This window comes from Buteo buteo, chromosome 11 (genome assembly GCF_964188355.1).
Source record: "Buteo buteo chromosome 11, bButBut1.hap1.1, whole genome shotgun sequence".
Lineage (NCBI taxonomy): Eukaryota > Metazoa > Chordata > Aves > Accipitriformes > Accipitridae > Buteo > Buteo buteo.
The window spans coordinates 40,636,325-40,659,630 of record NC_134181.1 but is presented as its reverse complement, the minus strand read 5'-3'; the positions used below and the strand labels follow the sequence as shown (position 1 = coordinate 40,659,630).

Below are 23,306 nucleotides of genomic sequence, written 5' to 3'. Positions count from 1 at the left end.
CAAATTAAAGGAGAGGAGGAAAAAGCTTTATGTGAGCAGCAAAGGGAGCATTGCTGCTTCAAGTGGATCTTCTCCAGCCGTCTTCTCCTTGCTGCTTCCAACGTGCCTTATTACTAATTCATTTTTAAAGTGGCTTCTCAGCACTCCCAGGAGCTCCTGGTAACTGTGCGCTTACAATCCCTTATTTGATTAAAATTTAACGAGCTGTGTTATTGGCAAATACACTATTTCACTGCTGTTTGCCATGCCAAACGGCATAGGTTTTGGACAAAGGAGGGAATCGGCACATCGCAGAGAGCACCTGTAATGACCGAGCACCGTGATGTGGCATCCCATGGCCTGGCCCTGCCATCGCTTGGCAGCACACAGGATGGCTTCCTCACTAAAGAGCAAGCCCAGGCCTGCTGGGAGGAGAGTGATCCTCAAAAAATCCTGGATTAACCTGTGCGAGGGACCGGAATCTTGTATGTAAGCATGGTCCCATCCGTAGCAGGCAGCACTGAAGCAAGGCGCTGCTGGGGGGGCTTGGCTTGAAGCCGGGGTGCTGCGGTGACACCGGGGACATTCCGTGGTGCAGGGGGGGTTGGCACCGTGCAGCCCATTGGGCGCAAAGGTGCTTTCCAGCCTGACCACATTGCAGATAGTGGCAAAGCGCTTCTTTTCTGGGACATCCTTCAGTTTGTTTTTTTTTTATAAAACCCTCCTAAAACATTAAGCATCATCTCCTGGTGCTCCTCGGCTTCTAGCTCCCAGTGTTGTGTCGGGAATTTCCCAACCACAGCCACTGGGCTCCCTCCTGGCCCGCGGTCCTGACCTTCGCCCGCCATGGTTTTGCCCTGCGCTGCTCGTGGGTGAGCGATTAATAAGAAATTTGAGCTCAGATCCAGACTTTTCCTAATTGCAAGCTCTGCATGGGCTGCTTAGGGTTGCCCCTGTGCCTGGCTGTCAGCTCTGCCCCCTTCACTGGCGACCAGTTGCCCCCATGGCCGCTCCAGACTCCGGTGGGGAATGATGGCAGGGATGGGGTCTGGGAGTGCAGTTTGTGGCCGGTGTCCTGGTTAAACCACGACAGCCGGCCAGGAGGAGAGTGGCCATGGGGCTATGGCAGGGTTTAGTATAAGCTCTCAGTCCCAGTCCCTCGTCAAACCAGTCCCTGCCATGCCAGGGTCACTCAGGAGCCTGGAGTCCCCCAAAACGTGGATCAGGGATGTGCAGGATTGCTGTGCCGTGGTACGGCATGGCAATGTCGGCACTTTCGGCTGCGTTTGCTGGCGCCAGGGACAGCCAAGGCTCCTTCTTTCCTATTCCCTGATTGAGGAGAAAACTGGCTCCGTTACAGGCGTGGGAACCTCCAGGGTATTTGTCTAAGGAGGAGGATTTAAGGATAGGAAAGGCACAGGTTGTCCCCCTGAGAGCAAGCCTGGCCTGGCAGCGTGCAGGTGCTGATGGGCACAAAGCACCGCAGGGACCTCCGAGCCGGCAGCGTGGGAGGCACAAGATGCAGCAGAAACCGCTCGAGATGGGGCAGCGGTCCAGGTTTCCTTTAGAAACGCTAGGACCGCGTGCCATATTCCTCGGGTTTATCTCTGCTGTCGCTGGCAGGCGGTCGGCGGAGCCATCCCGGTTTGCTGGGCAGCGAAGGGAAGCTGACGCCGAGCCCTGCAAGGCAGCCAGGTGCTCAGGAAGGAAGGGGGACGGGGGTCCCGGTACCCCGGGGGGAGGAGGACACCCAACTGTGGGCAGCAGGGAGAAGCTGTCCTCGCCTTTGTGCCTGACCCTACCTAAGAAAGACGGTCCACGGGAGCATCGCTTTCCCTCGTGGAGTTTTACGCTCCGCCAGAGCCATCCATCCTGTGCCGCGCAGCGGGAGCCGCCGCCGCCGCCAGCTGGTGCCCGGGACAGAGCCCTCCCCGTGGGCTGCCACCGCACAGTATCCCCCGAAGCATCTGGCACTGACCCTGCACCGCTACCGGGGCCTCTTCCAGCAGGGAAGCTCCTCTGTTCTGATTCAACCATGCATAGCAAATCAACTGCTGGAAAATAAAGAGCCAAGCTGCTTTTTTTTGGCCCGGGAGGCGATAAGAGCGGGCGTTAAATCTTTCTGGAGTCCGAGAAGCAAAAGGAGACGCTGCTGCGTACAGGCTTGCAGCAGGACGCAGGGTTCCCGGGAGCAGGAGGGGAAGGCAAGTCGTGGCTGGCAAAAATTGGATGAAAAATGTATATTACAGAATTGTATTTCTCTTCTGTGTTTAAACTGCCGCAAGAAAACCACATGCATTTCTGCAGCTGGTGCCTCTGCTGATGCACAGGAAAAATAGTGGCGAGAAGATTAAAATTGAACTGGCTTGAAGTCTATGTAATCAGGGAAAATATCTCGGTTATTTGCTATTATAATTTTCAATAACAAACTGCAGGGCTCCTGCCGCACTAATAATAACGGTTTGAATGAGGTGGGGAAAGAACCTGCCATGGGGTGTTTGTGTGTGTGTGTTTGTGGGAAGCACTTACAATTTTCCCCATCTCCTAATTTTGAAGAGGTATTTTTAGTGCATATTTCAAAGAGATTTACGTAAACAAATCTGCTGGAGTTTTTGCTTGGAAATGTCTTTACAACCATCTTTTCTGCCCCCTCCCTCTCCCGGGACAAAGGAACGGTTCAACCATTTTCTTTTTCAATCAGATGAGCAAAGCCAGAGAGCAAGAGAGAAAAAAAAAGTGTCATTTTGCCAGCGCCAAAAGGCTTCTCAGCCCAAAGTGGTGGATTTTAGAAGCCCCAGGAGCAGCTCAGTCCACCGGGGCCAAGAGCCTAAGGCAGTAGCACATCGGAGGTGGCCGTGGCAGAGAGCCGCAGGGATGCGGGAGAGCGGGGACCTCAACCCACCGCCTGCCTCCTCCTGCACAGCCAAAACCTCCAGGTGAGGGAAGGAGAGGAAAGGTGAGATATTCAAACATGTGTCCACCCACTTTTCCCACGTTACTCAGGAGAAGCAGCAGGAGCATCCCTGGTGCGAGGGGCTGCGGGCACAGGAGTTTCTCCTGCTTCCCCTCGGGGCGGTTCGCCTGCCACAGACCCCATGTGCTTTCACGGGCTGATGTTCCCAGTCCCCCGGCGAGGCATCCATCATTGGTTTAATGGCAGTGAAACATTCACGACTAATAGGATCACCAGAGATGCTTTAACCTTTTTCATTTTCGGGGCTCCGGTTGGCTGGAGCCGCTCCTATGTTTTCAGTGGGGGCTGTAGAGATGATGGGAATGTGGAGCCAGCGAGGGCTGAAAAGGGTAAGGTAATAAAGTTTCTGTATTGGCTTTCCCAGATACTCTGTCCCGAGCTTGGAAATGCTGTCAGTGCAGGTCTGCCAAGTGCAGTCAGTGCTCGGGGCCTCCGAAGTGCTTGTGTATGCGGCCGGGTGCATCCAGCACCCAACCCAGCTGCATGTGCAAAGTAAAATAAATGATTAAAAAAAAAAAAAAAAAGCCTTGGTTAGCATGATCCGGCCACAGCGTGCTTACGCTGCTGCTTGCAAAGCAGCTGAAAAGGGCAGAGGGGCTGTGGCAAGGCCACCGAGGGCTGGGACTGCTGGAGCCCATCCTGCGGAGGCGAGGGACGATGCTGCTGCGGGTAGGGAGATGGCCTGTCTGGCAGCTGAAAGGTCACTAGGAAGGCAATTTTCCTGCTTTTCTCTCCTCTCGAGAAGAGGAGCTGAGTTACCGCAGGCGCAAAGGGTGATTGATGAAAGCTTTGTGGCAGGAGACTGCTGCGGGGCCAGGGCAGAGGAGCTCGGCTGGGACGCAGGAGCCTGCAGGCAGGGGAAGGCAGCTGCCCGGCCCCGGCAGCACGCAGGGATCTCAAGCGCACACCAAACCCACCCCGACGGCACGTCACTGCGGGACCGGGGGGGACGGGTGTCATTGGGTCTAGCTCCCGGTGAAGCGTGTGTCACCAAGTGCCACATTTCATGGCCCGATGAGATGGCACTTGGCCGCGGCACCGAGCACGGCGGCCCAGGGTGGAGGAACGGGGATGGTTTCTGAGTCAGGTCTGCTCCCTGAGGCAGCGAATACCTTGTGCTTTTGCCTCGTCCTCTGTGAAGGGTGCCAGGATCCATCTGTGGGCAGGAGGGGCAGTGCAATCCTGTGGGGGATAACGGGGAGGGGGGATATTTCCCCGTGGATGGGCTGGTTTAAGCCCCCACGACTCACCCGTGGGGCTCACCCACAGCTCTGGAGGCCACAGCACATCTTTAAAAACTTCCATGAGGGGTCTTTGCTGAGCCCAGCGCATCTCCCGTGTCTTGCAAACATGGGAGTTTGCAAGGTCTTGCATTTTCCTTGGCCTCTGCAGAGAAGTGGCCTTATCCTGCCACCCATGCGCACGGCCACCTCTGGCTCCGGTACGACAACCAGTGCAAAAGCCTCCCGCCGATTCTTTCTACCTTTCCCCAGCAAACAGTGATGTCCAGTCCCAAAGGGAGCCGTTGCGGCGTGCAGGGGCCGCGGTGTGGTTAACCGGCCTCCTTGGTACCACTACAAACTGGAGGTGACGTGCCAGCCCCCCCGGGAAGGGAGGAAGGATGGGGTGGCATCTGGCGATGGGGATCCGCGGGGCGCTGCCAGCAGCAGGGAGCCCGGTGGGATTCAGAAACAAGATGTGCGTTTGGGAAAGGCTGGTGGGAAGCGGTTCAAGCTTTGCAGAAATAAACAGGGCCCCCTCCACACCTCACGGGCAGGCTGCCATCACCCGCCCCGTTCTCTTCCAAATGGCCATAGTGTTTTACGGTGGTTTCACCCCCCTTTAAATTAGGAATATTTGGGTTCTTTCCCACTAGTGACCTTTTCTGCATCATTTCTATTAGGGTAGCAATAGATCATTTCCCTCTGCTGTCAACATATTCTGTTAGGGAAGGAGAATATGGGAGACCCCAAATCTGATACCAAAATGCAGAGGTGGGCTGGCTGGGTTGTAAAAAGCAGTGAAAGGCTTGGGCTGGTGGGAGAGGTGAGAGCCCTGCATGCCTGCTGCTTACTTTCCAGCCACTGAAAAGCTGGCAAAAATTGCCATGAGCCCAAAAAACCCCTCCTGGACTGGAGACTGCTATGAAGGGAAGGGACAAGGTGAGCCGTCCATGGTGGGAGGTTGCAAAGGGCATGTTTTGCTCGGAGCTGGCTGCAGGCAGCCCGGCGGGTGCCCTGCCGTGTGAGGTCTCCCCATCAGGAGGAGGGATGCTGCTTTTGGACAGGTCTGATGGATAGGCTGGATTTCTGCGTGGGAAAAAGAAAGAAAAAAGAAAAATAAGTGCAAGTAATCGAATTGTCTAATGGAAATGGAGAAACTTGGAGGGCAGGCAGGACGGGTGGGCAGCTGCCTTGTCCTGGCCCAGCTGCCCATGGCCAGAAGTGCATCCTCAGGGACAAACATGCAACCCATACGTTGGGCAGAGAGGCTGTGGTCCTCACTCCAATGGCGGAGCACTGTTGCCCCCCAGCAGGGCAAACCCTGGGCATCCTTCCTGCCTCCTCTTCCTCCTGCCTCCTCCGGCACAAGTCTCTGTGGGCTCCAGCAAAGCACCCACAGAGGCTTTCTCCTTTCTGCTGCAGGTGGGGACCAGCAGGGGAATGTGTGATAATCTTCTTCATTGAGGCCACAGTAATCGTTCACTCCAAACTGCAAGCACTTTTATATCAGTCATGAAAGACAGGAAAGACAACAACAAAAAAAATGGTTTTATATATATATTCAATCAATGTCTATGGAACTTAACACAAGGGGATTACCAGCCAGTTTAGAGCATTAGTGACTCTCAGCATTCATCAGAGGACACCATTTGGTTGAATTGAAGCCAGGCTTTGATGGAATTGGAGAATAATTATTTCCATCAATAATTACTTCCAAGCCCAGAAGAAAGGGTTCCTAGCGCGTTTCAGGACAGTAGTCTTTGGTTGCCTCAAGGCCAATATGTTTTAACCCCAGGACCTGAAAATCCCATTAGTGGGAGCGGAGGCTGGGGTGACAGGGACATCACCGGCCGTGCCCGGGTCCCTCCTGCAAAGTAGTGGTGCCCCAGCATGTCGCCAGTCTGGGGAGGAACCCTCCCGCCTCCACCGCTGGAGCTGGTCCAGCCCAGACTTTGCACAGGTCATTAATTTGGGGACATTTTTAATGGATCCTAATGATTGAGCCTCAGAAGACTGTTCTTAAAAGGGGTTCCGGAAAGGCCACGAGCTAATTAGCTCACACAAAGAAAGCAATTAACCATGTAGCTTCCCAGATGGTTAAAAATAACATAGATGTTGGGAAGTGACTGGGGGATTTATTACAAGCAGAGTAATAGATTTTTCAAGCCAGAGGGACCATCATGTCCTGCATGTCCTGGGCCAGAAATATTTCACCCAGCTTCCCCACACTGATCCCTGTTGCTTGTATTTGGCTGATGCGCATCCTTAAATGTTCAGGCATTACAAAACGGCCTCCAAGAAGGAGTCAGCTATTAGAGAAAGTGGGAGTTTGTTGAGAGAGAAAACACAGGTGAAAAGAGAGGGGTGACCCTTCTTCTGCAGGTGCTCCTGTGCCAACTCCAGCCCCAAACAGTGTTGCTCATGGCTGGGGCAGGCAGCGGGATGTTCCCTGGGGCATGCAAACCTCTGGCCATGCCTAACCAGGGCTAACATGCCATTTTTAGCATCACATCACTCCTTAACCACCCTCTTGCCCCCCCATTTAACTCCGCAGATGTGCAGCATGCACCTGGCCCCAGCCCCTTGTTCTTATTCCCACAGCCTACGTGTGATGGCTGTGATGGTCTCTGCAGCCAAAACACCCTCCCCGTATCCCTGAGCCACTGTGTTTGCAGGGCTGGCAGGGCGATATCCCAAACCCTCCCTGCTCCGGTGGGATCCACATGGCCCGGGGGCTTTGGCGTGCTGTTTTCCAAAGGGAGCAGGTAGGTCAGGTGGCAGACACAGCAGCGGGACCTTGCAGAGCTGACCTGGGGATGGCTAAACCCCAAAGCAACACCCACAACCTGTCCCTGACATTGGCTTCAAAACGATACTGGGAAGAAATGGGGACACTTTCACTGCCACCTGAGCCCAACCCACCATTGGTACCACCCCGCAGCCAGGTTGGGCTTGGACATGCCAATGCTTGCTTTATTTATTTGAATAATACTCTGGAAGACATCAAAACCATAGTGTTCTCGGCGCCCCTGCTGGGTATGGTTTATGGCTTTCCATTAATCTTTCAGTTCTTTGAAATAAACATCTGCAGGGCCTGGAAGCCTATTTACTTTCCTCCCAAGTGTCTGAGCTCAGGCTCGTTTGGGTTTGTTTTCTCCATTTGGCTTCTTTTCTCTATTTCAACTCACCCTGCCCCAGCCTCATGTTTCTTGGAGACCTCTCACCCCAGGCTTTCCCTGCCCTGGCTCTGCTCCTAGCCAACGCTCATGGTCTCCCCAGGACTCTTGCAGGCACCTGCCTGGCCCAAGTGGTTCCCTTTAGCTCTGCTGGGCTGTCCCAGGTTCTCCAGTTTGGGCATTCAGCAGGACCAGGTGTGTTTACTGGCCCAGCACCCTATTTGCAGGAGACAGGAAGAGGACTTTTCCCTAGCTGCTAAAAGTTTGCTTCCACTTGAGTGCTGGCAAGGGTGATAGGATGAGGATGTGTGGCAAGATATTAGTAATGCAATAGCAGGTTTGGAGAATGGCATTTGAAATGCAAAGGCTTTTTTTTTTCCTATCAGAGTGCAACACCAGTGCTATCTCTGCAGAGCTGGTAGCTAAAACCCACAACACAGAGGAAGATGTCTAGGGGTGCTGGTCTGATTAGCTACCATTGCCTCTTTCTCTTGCATCGGATCCGGACCCTGTGCTGTCCCTGCAGTATGGGGCTGTCCAGCTGCTCCTTGGCTGCACGATGCCCCTGGCATCTCTGCCTGAAAGCTGAGCACAGCGTGCCCACGCTGGGGTGCAGCTTGGCTTGGAAATGGGGGCTTTCCGGAGCCTTGTAGGACTATTTCCCACCGCGGTGCTGAGCACCACGGGCTCAGGAGGCCCGAGAGCAACCTGCAGCTCTCCTTCACAGCAGCACGGGTCCTACCTGTGGAAAGGAAAGGGGATTCCCCAGTACATGGGAAACCTTCAGCCAACAAGCCCAGCTGAATGGACAGTCCTTTATTGCTCTCTTTCTCTCTTCTTGCTCCTGTAGTGGGACACTCAGCTGCCTGTCGTACCCTGCGGAGGACAGACGTCCCGAAAAGCTGAGTGGCCGTGCAGTCAAGGAGAGCTCCACCACCAATGGCTGTGCAAAAGGGAAGGAGAGACGAGACCATGCTCACCGCAGGTCACGCAGGTAGGAGCCAGGGCTGTGAGCGGGGTCACCTAGAAGCAGGGGGATGCCAGTGGAGGTGTCTGTGACTGTTTACCCAGCTCCTCTGCGGGTCTGTGAGAGCTGGGGATGGCTTAAATTACTGTGTGAGTGTACAGCAAATGTATGCAATCCCCGTGCGTGTCTGCAGGGAGAAACCTGCAAACCTGCAGTTCGCTTCCACTCCGCATCTTGCTCTTACAGCCTCCTTGCAAGTAGCCCCAGCTGGAAGACAGGCAAACCTGCCAGCATCCCCATGCGCTACCAGATCTGCAGGGTACCCCTGGCTGAGCATCACCCTCAGCGATTCCCCTCTCCCCAAGCCTAGATCAGAACAGCAGCATTGGTTTCATTAAGACACAGCTTCATTATCAGTTCATTGTTAGCCCCTGACAACTTGAGAGGGGAAGAATGAATTGAATGTTGCAAATGAAGCGGCGAGGGTCTCTGAGCCCTGACTGCTAAAGTCTCTCTGGGATTAAAGCCTCTCCATTCGGTTAAAGATACTGGAAAGAAAGAGCAAGAAAGCACATTTCGTATCTTCAGATTTCAGGCTAAGCGGAACAATAATCTAAAGCGTACTTTTAATTAGACTTTGATTACAATCGTGGAGAAACAATTAAAGTCAGATCAGCGCAGGGTAAAAGCTTCCACATCAAAGACAAAAGGCTTTGTCTTGGGAGAGGGAGAAGGGCTCTGCAGAAACCGCCTGTGGCTGCCCAGTACAGTCAGAGGTTTCTCCCTGCTTTCCCTCGGCCGTGGCCCTGGGCGAGGGGAAGCTGAGGTGCACCCAGACCTTTTTGCTGTGGGGAGCCCAAATCTGCGTTAGGGGAAGGCGCGCGGGAGCTGGGTTTGAGCATCCTGATAACTGAGGGGCAGAGATGGGTGTTCAGGTCCCTGCTCTGGCACGGACCCTTAAGGTGTCTTTGGGCAGATGTCTGAGCTTAGCGACAATGAGCTGTCTTGGAAAACATGTTTTTCCTACCTTAATGCAAACAAAAGACCCACTAAGCCCAAGGTGTGCCATATCTCCTAACAGTGCTTCTACTGTTTGGTGAAATCCTTGGGAGGAGAAAGAGGGCGAAAAAGTGTATTAAAAGTACTAAGCAATTGGCTTTTTTTGATAGTGTAATTTTGGTAATAATTCAAGCCCCAGGTGCGTAAGTGTCAGGGGGCAGTGGAGCCTGAGTCTCCCCGCCACATCCCCCCGTTACAGCCCCTGTTACACAGTCAATATGCTGTGACATTTGCTGCGTGTTAGGACTCTTAATAATGATAACATTTGTTCTTCCTGCAGAAACTGCTCCATTTTCAGCTGGTTTCTGCAGTGAAGATCCCACAGCATTTTCCAAACATGGGGCTGCCTTTGCACATTCCCTGCTAGCAGCTCCTCCTGCCAGTGGGGTGAGAAGTGGGGAAACTGAGGCACAAATGCAGCACTCTCATTTCCAACACTAATTTTGCAGGACCCCTGGGAAGCTGGCTGTGCCCCCCATAAACTTCATCCGTGGATCCATCTGGGGATCAATTAGGGGGTCCACAGGTTGATTTGATCCCCCTGATGCAGGGGATTAACCTGGGGATCCCCAGGCTGCCACTGTCTTCATGAGAGTTTGCTTTGGTTAATGAGTAGCCATGGATAATCTGTCATATTTTCAGCCCAGTGCTCTGAATTAATTTAACCATGGTATTTGCTTTTCATTGAAATGTAATGTGATTTGGCATCATACGTTTAAAAAAGAAATTAATTTACAGGAGGATTTTTTTTTCAAGGTTTAACAACTGTGTAAGAGATGCATATCTCATTAAATTACCATAGCATCTCAAGAAATATATATTTCTAATCAATTGCTATTTAACATATGTCAAGTCTTTTATTATAGTTGCAATAATTATTGTATGCAAATTAAATGCCAATTAATTATTTAAAGCATATTTACAAAGAGCAACAAAACCTATAAATCTGTTACGGAGTTGTTAACCTCAGCAAACATGTTTTAAATAATCAGCCGGCATCGCTGTGGTGTACAGTAGCTGTCTCATTATATCTCCATTAGACCCGCGGAGGAGACACTTCATTTAAACTGTGACTAAATTATTCGTTAGAGCATAATTAGGCACTTGCCTGCACCCCAGGTCCACCGTGAAAACTGATGTCTCTGCCCCAGATGTCCCTGAGGTGGGGAGGAGAGAGAGCAGTCCCATGTGAGCTGATTCAGGTTTTATTTTTATTACTTTTCGTTTGTTTTTTTTTTTTCCCCCCCTCCTCAGCCCCTCGTGCGATGGGGGGCGTGCGCCGCTGCCAGCCCGGGGGAAGAAGAAGAAGAAGAAATCCGGCCGCAAGAAGCGAAGGAGGTGAGGGTGGGAGGGAAGACGCAGTCCTCGGCCGTGTGTGAGGGAAGAAAGCGGGTGTAAAATGGCGGCTGGATACCCTGCGGGGAGGTGCGAGGCGCTGGGGGTTTCCACAGGCCCAGGGAGGCGCCGCCATTTTCTCACCCTCCCCTCAGGGCAGCAGATGCTGGGCTGGGGCTCACCCCACAGCCCGTCCTGGGGGGGGCTCCGGCAGCCCCTGGCCCCTCTCCACCCCGTGGGGATGCCACTGGTGACAGGGTAAGGGTTGGGGTGTCTGGGGAGGGCTGCGGGGAGCCCTGCGGTCCCTAATGCCCCTCTGCCTCCTCAGGTCTCCCTCCTACAGCCCCTCGCCTGTGAAGAAGAAGAAGAAGAAAAGCTCCAAGAAACGAAAAAGAAACAGGTATTTATTTTTTTTTTTTTTCCCCCTCGAAAATGGAATTCCTCGCTGGCAGCGGCTGTTGGGGAAGGTTTGGACAAGGGGTGGAAGGCGTTACTGCTGTCAGGCAGCTGGTCGAGCCCAGCGCCAGGAGGCAGAGAGAGGCGTCAAACTCCTGACTCTTCATAATGGCTGCCCAGAGGGCAGAGCCCCACTGGGAGGTGAAAGCTGGACAGCTGAGGAAAGGCAGAGCCGGTGTCCCTCTGGGCGAGGAGGGCATGAAATGGGGTGCGCTCCTGGTGCAAACAGATAAACAGGAGCTGTCGGGGTGTGGGGGAAGAGAGACAGATGAGCCAAATCACCACGAGGTCTGCAGAGCCTCTGCCTGCTGTCCTTGCTGTCCCATTTCACGTGGCTCCCATCCTCTGGGATGCCAACAGGATCGGTGCTCAGGGCTTGCACCGGTCCCTTTCCCTTCTCCCCAGCCTGCAGAAAGTGTCAGCGTTTGGACCAGGAAAAGGCTCAGACCCAGCTCCCCACATCCACATCTCAGTCTTCCCTCCCAGCTCTGGGTGACTGCCTCCACATTCCCCTTCTGAAGCCCATGTTTAATTCAGAGAGCACGATTAAATTTTAAAATTGCAAATATTTCACTGTTTTCTCTCAACCGTTAAACCAATATTTGAAGAGAACAGTGGATGCATCTCCCTTGGAAAGTTCATGTATTTATAATATATTGAACCAAAGAGAGAAGCTACCAAAAATGGATAACAGTGAAAAGCTGATGTTGAATCTTAAAGAAAAGGGAGGGAGGGAGGAGGAAAGACAAGGATATAGAAACTCCTTTAAAATACTTCCTTCCCAAGGAGAGGTTCTTATGGTCTTTTACGCATGTCATGTCCTGACGGAAGTCCTGGGTCTGATGCTCCTTGGCTTTGAACCGTTAGTACCCATCTATGCCTCTGTAAGCCAAGGATAAGCTGTAGCTGGTCCCCAAAAGTATCCCCAAAGGATAAACCATTAAGCATTAGTGACCAATGGAGGTTGTTTCCAGACACCTGGTAGCACTTCAACTACAGATCCTAACTGAGCTTGCCACAGGCAATCTCATGGCCCCTCTAGGCAGGACTTCAGTCTGCATCTTCTGCAGGATGATGTGCTCCAAGCCGAGATGAGACACAGCAGGCTGTGCGGTGTACTGGGGCCAGGCCTCACTGCAAGGAAGAGTGTCCTCCATGCTCCCAGGGTTTTCTATGAGGACCACCAGCACAGTGGCTCCTGTGTCATCTCAGAGATGCTCCAGGAGGCAAGACAGGGGCATGATGCTGGTTTGGCTCTGAGGCTGCTCTGGAGTTATGAAGAAAGGATTTTTCCTTTGACTGCTACTTGGTCCTTCATACAGAAAACCAGGGAATGGACTCACGTCTGCACCCTCAAACTAAGTGCAGTGCAAGACTCTGGAGGCAGTAGCAGAGAAAAGGGACCCACCAGGGATGACATGTATCTGATCTCTATAGAATTGTTATCCTGAAGATGATATTCTCAGTTATTTGTAGAGTGTGCTAGTCACTTCTACCACACCAGCATTTCTCAGCTACCCCCTTGCCAGCTGGCTAAAGGATAGCCAGGGCCATACTGCCCAACATGAGGTGGTCTCACGATGCTCAGGCTAACGCTCGGCCTAAACACATTGTCTCTGATTCAAATTTCCAGTTTTGTGAGACCCTGTATTCAATGTACATATTTGTGTCTTGCAGGCTATCTTCAAAGAAAAGAAGACACAGGTAAGAGTTGAGAAAGTGTGAGTGGTCCTTTAGAAATTAGTTCAGTGGTCTCTTCAAGATCTCACAAGGTTGATGTTCACTGGGTGGGGGCAGAAGGCACTTTTCTTCTGTATCTCCTTGTGGAATCCCCTTGGCTCCCCGCATTCCCTGTGGGTCTGGGGCTACCCTCTCCCTATTCAGCCTTATGTGTTCCTCAGACTCCCCTGGAATCAGGTCTCCAGCCCGACCTGTGTAATCGAGCACATAACTGACAAAGACCTCTTGGTATAACCTAGCCCCTGGCAACCTCATCCATGTTGCATCCATCCTGCATATTGAGTCTTCATTTCTCTTATAGTTTCATTTGCAAACAGTATGGCATCCCACAGCCGTGCCCATCTTTGAAACATTCAGATTCAGTGGCTTTCCAGGTGTGTACTGGAAGAACTCTCCAGATTCCAGTACGTGTGTGTACAGTATCAAGAAGTATTCATCTTCTCTATGGGAAAATGCAAAATCACCAGGATGGCTCATCCCTTTGAGGATCCTTTTTGGCCAAGCCCACGAGCCAGATTTGTCAGCAGGCACTCAGACCCCCTGTGCTGCGGCAGAACCATTTAATCCCTTTCATTCTTATTGCGCGCTCTTGGGCAATCTAGCTGTAACATTGACATGTGATTGTGCAGCTTTTTATCGGAACAGAAATCTCCGAATTAATTAGCCATTTCTTATTTAGTTCTTCAAGCCCCAAAAGTAAGAGAAAGGAAGAAAGAAAACACAAAAAACAGTAAGTAGCGATTCATGGAGTTCCCTGCGCAGAGCTGTGGGGCTAGGAAGTGCTTGATGTGGTGGGTTCCCTGGAGCTAACACCGGCTGCACAGCCCTAAGCAATTCTCAGGATTATTTTGCAGCTAAAGCCAGCAATTCTGGTTTTGATGGAATGGAAAAGGGTTTGTAGACGCTGGAGATCTTTCCTCTCCCTCTCTTTTGTGCTACCTCATTCAGTACATTCTTTGAATCTCACAGGGATGTACAGTGTCTTGTTCATCCAGTCCTGAGCAGAGACTCCAGCTTTTCTGATGAGGTCAGCATGAGAGAATGAGCTCAAATCTACAGAGCATGGTGCCCCACAGCCTCCACTGCCCGAAGGGCAGGCTGGCACACTCTTACTGGGAAGGGCCTTAGCTCTTCCTTGTTTGCTGCTTTTGGAGGTTACGGTAGGGGCTACTCATGACATACAGTACAACCAAATATCCAAATGGGAGCAGAAGGCAATGGGGACTAGGGAAGAGAAGGGATTGTTTGGAGGTGATGGAGGTTGTAAAAATCTGGGGTTGAGGTTCCCTTCTGCCATGGAGTGTTAGCAGAGCACAATCCTTATCCTATGGGGGACACAATCAAGGGGTATGGTATAAAATGTGGTTCCTCAGGGCTGGAAGGAAGGCCTGTAAGCCTTTGTTTTTCGCTTCCTTCACTGGCTTCTCCTGGGAATTGCAGCTCGCGGCTTCTCACCTGCTTTCAGAGCAAGGAAACAGTTCTGGGGCTGAACCCTGGGCACCAAACCCCTGGTTGGCTTTGCTGGTACTTGGGATACTCTACTAGAGACAGAAGCTGAACTAGCAGTTGGAAATCTGCTGGTTGGGTTGGTGTATAGTAGGACCTGCCCTTTAATTCTTCCCAACAGAACTTCTAGTCCTTAGGCAGAAAGGTGACAGAGGCACAATAGCCCAACACCACCAGTGTCACCCCAGTACACACTGGGACTGAAGAGATTGGGAATCCATGAGGTGCAGAACATGTTGCACTGCCTGCACAGGCCATCTCTATTGCATACAGAAAGGCCACCTCCTTTTCTCTACGATTACTGCATGTTCAGTAGCACAGCCACTTTTTTTTTTTTTCTTTTTCCCCTCAAACTGGGCTACTGTGCACCTAGAAATCTCAGTGGTAAAACTGAGGCTTCCTAGGTTATCAGTAAAAGCAGGCACATCCCCAACCCAGCATAGCACTGGCCAGTATGCAATAGCCTAACAGTGTGGTTAAAACAAAGATCAGATGCCCTGCAGATATGCACTGACCTAGGGGAACAAGAACTGCTGGAATTGCTCTTTGGGGATAAACCAGCCAAGGCATTTTAGCCCTCATTTTTCAGCTCACAAATCAGAGCTGAGCCACTCCCAGTTTCTGCAAACCTTCTTATTGCTCCTGGGTGTGGATCAGATAGATCCCATGAGCCATCTCGGATCAGGATTTTTGTATAATCACGCTGCTTTGGCTTATCTTTGTGTCAAGCAACTAGTTATCTAAATCACACAGGACCAGTTTTTCCTCCTGCAGAAAGGGAAAACTCTTAAACTGGAGGGACTGATGCAGAGAGTGAAGAGCAAACATGGGGATTTTCACACAAATCCAGCATGTGAGGGAGAGATGTTCAGTGTTGCTGATTTCAGCTGTATGGAAATAAGGAACGAGGATCCCCAAATGTGAAGTTTTTAAAAATATAATCATAGGGCGTGAAAAGCATCAGAGAAAAAAGCCAGGCAGAGTTCAAGCAATTGCCCTGGAGGTTGCCCTTTTGTCTTAAAGGAGATGCTGTTCTCAAGCAATTGATTTGCTGAGGGGTTTTTTTTGCTGAGCAAATTGCTAAATGCTGTCCAAGCAAGCCGTATTAGTGCTGTCAGTGACTAGTACAGTGTGGCCATGAAACCAGACTGTTCCCACCAGCTAACCCGTCGTTAGCTTTGCCTGCTGGCACAGTGATGCCAGCCTGAGCAGATGGTTACGCTACCAGATCTAAAATAACTGTTGTGGCGGGGAACCATGAGAGGGAATGGGCACAGAAGGTGACAGGTAGCCTGCCACCCACATCGCCCTGCTCTCTGCATGCAGGACTTCAGCTGTTGGCACAGGCAACAGCAGCCCTTCAGTAATAGAGCCAGGGAGTCCATCAGTAACAGCCTGAATGCAGCAAAGGAAAGCGCAGCAGGGCACTGAACCTGGGTCCCTATGCACGGTTTGCTGGTAACTGTCCTGTGGCCCAGTCAGAAAAGGGAGCAGCAGTGGCTGGACACCTACAAGAAGCCAGGTAAAATGGTCCTGCCCCTCAAGCAGGAACCATGCATAGGGCAGGCTGCAGTTAGGGAAGCTGTGCTTTATGTTTATATAGCAACCATAAGAGCTGCCCACAGGACTGGCTAGACCCTCCCACCTAGCGTGGGGAAGGTTGGCTGTTACCAAGTGTACTGTATTATTTGGAGCCCGTCCTTCTGCATCTGCTCCTTAACAAGGAGCCTGCACTACAGAGAGGGTTGGAGCAAGAAATGTGAGGGTTGGAGCTTTGCGATGGCTTGTCAGAGGGGCAGCGCTCCCCCAAATGGGGCTCAGCAGTGGGAAGGTCCCAGGCTGTTTCCTGGCTGTCTTAGGGTAGGCTGCAGGATGAAGGGCAACCAGATGAGCGGGCAAGCACATAGCTCTTTAAAGTCTTGAAAGCAGGAAGGATTGGTGCTGTCTGCTGCACTCCTGCATGCTAGTCCATAGATCTTCCCCCAGCAGGCTACAGAGCCAACCTAATAGCTTGTAGTTAAAATGCTAGCATAGATCTCGGTAAGATGGCTTGCCTTAAATGTCAGTGTAGCTATGAGGGGATGGAGAATTTCTCATGCCTCGGTGTCCTGCATGATGTTTCATACACCAATCCCTTTGGTTTAAAACGCAGATCTCCTTTCTGATTTGAATGTTACTGACTTCAGCCTCCAGCTGCTGGCTTTTGCATCCCCCCAGTCTGCTAGTCTAACTGTGGTTTTCCTCTCTGTTTCTTAAAGCTCTCGTGGGCGCGCCCGGAAATCTCATCGCCATCGCCACCGCCACTGCCACTCTCGCTCAGAGAGCTCCGACTCCCATTCCCCCAGCTGCCGAAGCAGGTAACGTCACCGCTCCCTGAGCTGAGTGTCCTGCAACGCTTCCCAGTGGGCTCACAGATGTGATTGCAATAGCCTGTGTGACCCACAAACTCTGTGCAGAACCACAGCCCATTCTGGTAGCAGCTATGCCACATACTGGGGGTTGAGCTTCTTGTGGTCTTGGCCATGGAAGGGTTTTGCCTCAAGGAGCAGTGGTTGCAGCTTTTCAGTCTGACAGTCACTTCTAATCCCCACGGCCGATGATCAGCCCATGACAGCTGATTCCAGCTTAGTCTCCCTTCCTCAGCCCAAGGGCTCTGTACTGCTGATGTCCCAGGAAACTCTTAAACATGGTCTTAGCAATGGAAATATATTTGCCCATGGCAATCTATAGCCACTGTGTTTGACCTGATTAAAATCTCTGTCCTGTGGATGACAGATGCATCCTGGGGCCAGCTAAGTGGATGCTGGTGCTAGACCCGGCATCACTGCAACAGCAAGTCACGTAGTTTATACACATTGTGAGTTCGTGTTTCACGTTTTCTGCAAGCACTTGAGCAAACCAATCCCATGCTCCCACTTTGCTCCTCCTAACTACTGGGAATTTTCTTAGGAAAATCCGATGATCAGTGTGGGGAGGAATGCAGTCAGTAATTGGAGGGGTGTTCATGCAAGAGCAGAGTGTCTCTTCTCTTGCAAGTGTATTACGATAGGGACATTCACATGTGTGTGAAAGTATGGTTTTCCTTGAGCCACCATAAAATCATGAACTGGAGCTGAAATTTGAGGTTAGAGTCCAAAGCCTGGATGCAAAATATTTTTTAAAAAAGTAGAAAAGCAAAACAGCCCTTTTCTCTCCACCATGACTCCACAGAGCAGTCATGTGGAAGACCACCTCCCACATGCAATGGCCTAGCACAGAGCTGCTGAGGGTTTGTATGGAGCTGGTAATGGGCACTACTACAATACCAAGGAATAACAGTTTGACTGTCCATGTCTTCTGGAGGCACAGAGCCAGGTCTCGGGAGGAAGGGCGTAAAACACGGCGAAGACACTCCCGGCACCATTCAAGGATCGTGGCAAAGCGAAGCTCCTCTGCAGAGGTTCAGGCCAGCCAAAAAGCCAGCCAAACCCTCCCGCTCTACAGCTTCCTGTCTCCTAAGGAAGTAGTAAGTATTACACACTGTGCTTCTTTGCTTGAACTAGGCACAGGAATCTGGGCAAGAAATCTGATATGAAATTTTTATAACTCAATTATAGCAATGTTAGACAAAGTTGGTTAAAACTGTATTATTTATTAATGGTGCTGTTCTCCAATGTATTTAAAGTCATTCCTTCCTTCAGCACTTTCGCACCGAGGGTTGGGCTGGAGAGGGGAAAAATTTGCAAAGGCTCTAGCCTATGAATAATGAATTGAGGACATTTAACAAAAAAAAGTGGCCTCCAGCAATGATATTTTACAGGGAAGTGTTTGTTATGCAGTCTTTGCTCAGCTGGATGTGAACTTAATTCACTGGTCTTCATGTCCAAAAGTTTAGTCCTTCAGGGGAAGAAAGGGAATCAAACATATATAAAAGAAACATTTACATTTAATGAGTTGGTGATTATTGGCAGGGGATGTTTTCTGACTATCAGGATCCTCCTAGGATCACTGTTGCTCTGGACTGACAAGCCCAGGGGCCAAATTCAGAACTTATGAGCAGCTCTCATTGATGCTAATGGGAACTGCATGTGCAGCCGAGGGTAAAATCAGGCTCAGTGCCTTGGGATGTTTTTCCATATACATGGAAAGAGATGATATAATACATGCCTTAGAATTGGGGGAGCAAGAGATGGAGAGACATATTAGATACAGATCGATATGAAGTCTTCCTTTTCCATGGCATGTTTCCCCTTTGTTCCTGGTAGCTGCAAAGCAGAGGTGTGATACTCTTTGATTGTGGTGTTAGTATCTGATAGGCATTCTGGAGAAATGAATTGCTACATAGGACTCAAGGTAGTGCAGAATCTGGTACTCGTGTGTGGATGTGTAATGTTAGAGGTGTCTTGAGTACAGAGTCCTCCAAGCCCCAAAGTGGTATATAATGGGGAACTGATTTTCTCCTTTAGGCCCAGTCATCATTGGAAATAGCTCAGCCATACACATTAGCTACATCAGATATGAGACAGATAGTGCCGGCAAGAGGAGAGACTTTATCTGCTCACCCGCACAGACAGTGTTCCCATCAAAATACACAGAGATTATACGTGGGTACAGACAGGCACAAGCTGTCTCTCAACATTATAGATAGGCATATTTGCTCTCGCTATATACATCTGCTGAGTGTGTAGTGCACATACAAGTCATTGCTTATAAACCCATATAAGGTAGAGCGAATAGCAGAACCTGCACACCACACTTGGATGCGCGTATGTGTGCACACGCAAAGAAAGAATAACAAGGTACAAAGCTTTTATTGCCATGAGCCTGGGGTGTTGCCCTCTGTCAACTTTGAAGGCAGGAATGAGTCAAGAGCTCCTCCCAAAATACAACCAGCCAAAGACTGCATCATGTCACCAGGGTTTTTTTGATTCAAGCTGCATATTTTACATAAACGTTTTCAAGTCTAAGCCTGGTTTTTAATTGGTACTAGGTTTCCTCTCTCTGAAGCCAGGCTCCCTGAGTCCTGTGAGGCCGACTGCCAGCTGTTCTGTTCCCTGAGCAAGAGTAAACTCTAATTTAAAATTGTAAAACCTTTAAAATGAGCTAAACTCAAGCATGCTGCACTCCCCTTTCCACTTGAATCACTTGGAGTAAATGAGCACACAAGCTGCGGGGCAGGGAAAATCAGAGCTTTATAGTTACAGATGCAAGGGATGGATGCAAAGTAAAAGTCATCAGGCCCCTGCTGCATTTTTTCTAGTAAGGGTTAATAACACAGGCAAATATTTCAATGACAAAAAGGCATCAGTGCTTTTACTAAGCAACCCACTAGTGTCCTTTTGTTCCCAAAAAGAACTACGCTCTCTTGGGGCATCATTCAAGAGCACATTTAAGCACTTGTTTAAATTGAAGCCCCTGGTTAAGTGCTGCCCCTGAAATTTTTCTGAATAAGGTCATTAAAGATCATGTACTCAAAACTGGCAAGAGAAAAATGGAATGGGAACTTTTAGTCCCATTTATTAATGACTATACGCAACTCTTTGATGCCTCTCCTTTTTGTGAGTTAAATGGTTGCTCTATAAATAAACTTAGTTCTGTCAGAATCTACTTTGAGAGCAGCCTGGATGTGTTATGAAATGAAAACTTGCTCTTGCAGAAAATGTTGATCACATGTCAAAAATAAATTACTGGAAAAGAAAAGATTTTGTGGAAAATTCCAGAATTGGGATTCAAAAATGCTATGTTTCTGTCCTCTATGGGGGTTGGTGTGTCACACTCCCTACCCTTCCCTCTGGCCTGGGCTTCCAAGCCAAACCATCCTTACCTGAGGAGATGCATTGTCATATCTCCAAAGGAAAGGGATTGTCCAGGGAGGATCCCAATGCGCAGAAAAGACCCAGAGAGACAATACACAAACTCCCATCAGGTAATGCTATAGCACTTCCAAATCAAAGATCTTGCTTTTTAAGACAATTTTTATTCTATATTCTTTTTCTTCAGAAAATTTGAAGCATTTTGTGGTAAATTCTGCCATCCCCCCTCCCTGGATTGTTTTCCTTCCTTTCTACTGGAACAGCCACAGTTTCGAACTAGGTCTACCTGTAATTTATGAGGGATAAAGCATACAAAATAATGCCCTGCCCGTGCATCTACCTTGCTCCTTCTTTCCCTCTTGCCTTTATGCAGAAGTTGATGCACGCACACGTACAGAAACACCCCAAAATTCCCTGCTACTTTTCTTTTTGGCAGTGAATTTCTAAGCTTCTCCCTCTCGCTCGCACTTTAATCCCATGCAGCTGCAATAGCCACCTACTGAGAACAGGATTGTGGGTCTGTGCCTCAGCATGCAGAGAAACTGTGGGTAATAGGCAGCATCTATTTTTGAACAGAATACCCCTAACCTGCTGCAGACACTTTATTCCACACTGACACAGATGTATTACATGCCACTGTGCTTTCAGTTGAGCAATGCAATATAAATACCTGCAGGGTACAAATCTAATTGCCTTTGTTGTACCTGATGAAGATAACTACGCGCTGCATACACTTTCGTTGCCAGCTCCTTTTCTTCCACTGACACTCATTTACGATGTCACAAATTAACACAGGCTTGAGCCAGATTTTCAGTGAGGCTCAGTGGGGTACAGTTGTTCCAAATGATGCTGTTTGTCTTTGTGCTCATGTGTCTGCAGAAAGGTAGAAGTGGTGAAATGCTGTGCAGGGGCTGGGACAGTGTGTGCAGGAGGGCTCAGGAAACTTTATAGCAGACCTGTATATTGGCTTGCTGTTGCTCTCTGTTTTCTAGCCTGGGTTTTGGTTTACGTAGGAAAACCCATTCTTTTAACTGTTAGGCAGCATGTTTCTGACAACAAACAGGGCCCTTGAAGAGCAGAAAGGCAAAGCCTTCCATAAATATGAAAGTTGTTCTGGTTTTGCTTTTCCTTTTCTCCCCTCCCAGACAGGAGACTGGGGTTACCCCCTGGTTATTGCCCGGTAAATTCGCAGCTCAGCGCTGGGACCACAGGGAGGCCAGCAGCCTGAGGTGAAGGAGGGATGCCTGCAGCCATTGAAGGGCTGTGCTGTACACCAGGTACCAAAGGAGGTGGTGGAAGGCAAACCCTTGTTCCAAAGTAGTGCCAGCCTGGCCTGCATCATGCTATACTGGCTGTACCCCAGCAGGCTGAAAAATTCTTTGCAAAGGAACAAACCTTTGCCTGGCATTCTCTGGAATTTACCCCCAGCAATGGATCTGTGAGCCAGGCTGCTCAGCAGTGTTGCTGTCCAGCCCCAAATAACCCAAGCTCTGACCTTGCAGGGGCAGTTGTGTCATTGCCTCCATGCTCCTGGACTTAGCTTAGCCCTTGTGGTAGAGAAAGCCTCACCCTGAAGTCTCCATCTAGCAAAAGAAAAAACAAAAAACCAAACCAAAGTATTTTCCACTCAATATTCCTTGAGTCAGGGATTCATAATTGTGCAAAAGGGGATTATATTGTATTCCTACAGCACTGCTATATTTTGTACTCCCTTAATAAGAGGTTGGCTTTCCAGCTGGGGCAAACTGCCAGCAGAGGTGAGCCCATTTCCCCCAGGTGAAGGCCTCCCCCCAGTCCCCTGCTCTGGATGGAGGTACGCCAGAGCAGGCACAGAGCCTCTTTCCCCTGAGTAGCCCCTCTCAGCAGGTGCTGCTCCCTGCGCCGGCGGCTCATCAGCAGATGTCTGCTGGGCCCTTGCTGAGAGCAAGGCTCGCTGGGGTCATTGACGCAAGTTTTTTATTCCTTTCATTATTACAATGCACAGAAAAAGAGACAAAGGGAGACATTATGCACCTCTGAAAAAGAAATTAACTCTACTTTGAAGCGAGTTGCCAAACAAGAGAAAAAAGACCCAAGAAAGAAATTTATATCACTGTAAGTGAGGCTATGTCATGCTGCTTGTTGATGGGTCTCAGTCCCCTTATGGCTGAGAAAATGTATAGTCATCTCTCGCCTCAGGGCTGTTTGCAGCACAGTAAATGGACTTGTTCACTTTAATTGGAAGACGAGTAGTGATTGTATTTTTGTAACCTATCAGACTGCACTGTCTCTTGGTCTAGGATCACACTTAAAATTACAGTCTGGAGTATGACTGAGGGCCTCATTTCTAATCCCCCTTCATCTTGATTAAATAATGATTTGAAACAAAAAAATCCAATACATAGATATCTTGGGTTCCCTTGAGGGCAGCAGTAGGTCCCCTGCTGAATGCTGGAGGAAGCAAAGTTCACCAAGATTATTTAATTACTTATTAGAGAGGGGAAAAAAATCCAAGTGTTCACATAGAGAAAATTAGATTCATGAAAGAGCAGACTCTTTTAAGACATCCTAGAAAAATAAAAAGCCATTAGAATTCAATTGAGCTCCACACAGTGTTTTCAGATGTGGTGCTCATTTCCATCTCGTGTGGCGGGCATGCCCTTCAGAAGCAGTAGAATGGGACCAGAAGCAAAGCCAAGGTCATCAGATGGGGGATTTGTCCAAGCAGACAGGCAAGTCGAGCACCTTGAGACTTGTCTTGGCTCTTGCCACAGGACAGAAATCTCTCCTGGAGCTCGAAGGAAGCTACTGGCTATAGCCTGGTGCCCTGAGGTGGTGGGACTGGGAAGCTGCTGTGTTCCCCCCCAGCACAGACTAGCCAGACCCTCCAGCCCTCACAAGGACTATGGGCTCCATATTTCACTGATATCCAGATGTTGCCTCTTCCCGGAGTGCTGCTACCACAGATGTTGAGCTACAGAGGAGCTTGTTGATCTCCAGGTCATTTGACAGATTTTGTGATGTGCTGACAACAGTTGCTACTTTGAAGGTAGACTTCACTGAAGGCAAAGCAAAAGCATGCACCCCAGGTCCCAGTGGCAGTCTTAAAAGCTCTTTTAG

At 49.9% G+C, this 23,306-nt stretch overlaps 1 protein-coding gene across 1 annotated transcript in view; it reads left to right on the top strand.

Annotated features, from left to right (window-relative positions):
* SRRM4 (serine/arginine repetitive matrix 4) overlaps nt 1-23,306 on the top strand; it is a 44,828-nt gene that overhangs the window by 13,165 nt on the left and 8,357 nt on the right. Inside the window, exons 2-8 of the mRNA XM_075041813.1 lie at nt 8,203-8,346; nt 10,633-10,716; nt 11,042-11,113; nt 12,847-12,873; nt 13,589-13,639; nt 16,674-16,772; nt 17,758-17,920. Of these exons, the coding sequence (XP_074897914.1) occupies nt 8,203-8,346; nt 10,633-10,716; nt 11,042-11,113; nt 12,847-12,873; nt 13,589-13,639; nt 16,674-16,772; nt 17,758-17,920 (640 nt within the window). The remainder of the gene's footprint in view (nt 1-8,202; nt 8,347-10,632; nt 10,717-11,041; nt 11,114-12,846; nt 12,874-13,588; nt 13,640-16,673; nt 16,773-17,757; nt 17,921-23,306) is intronic.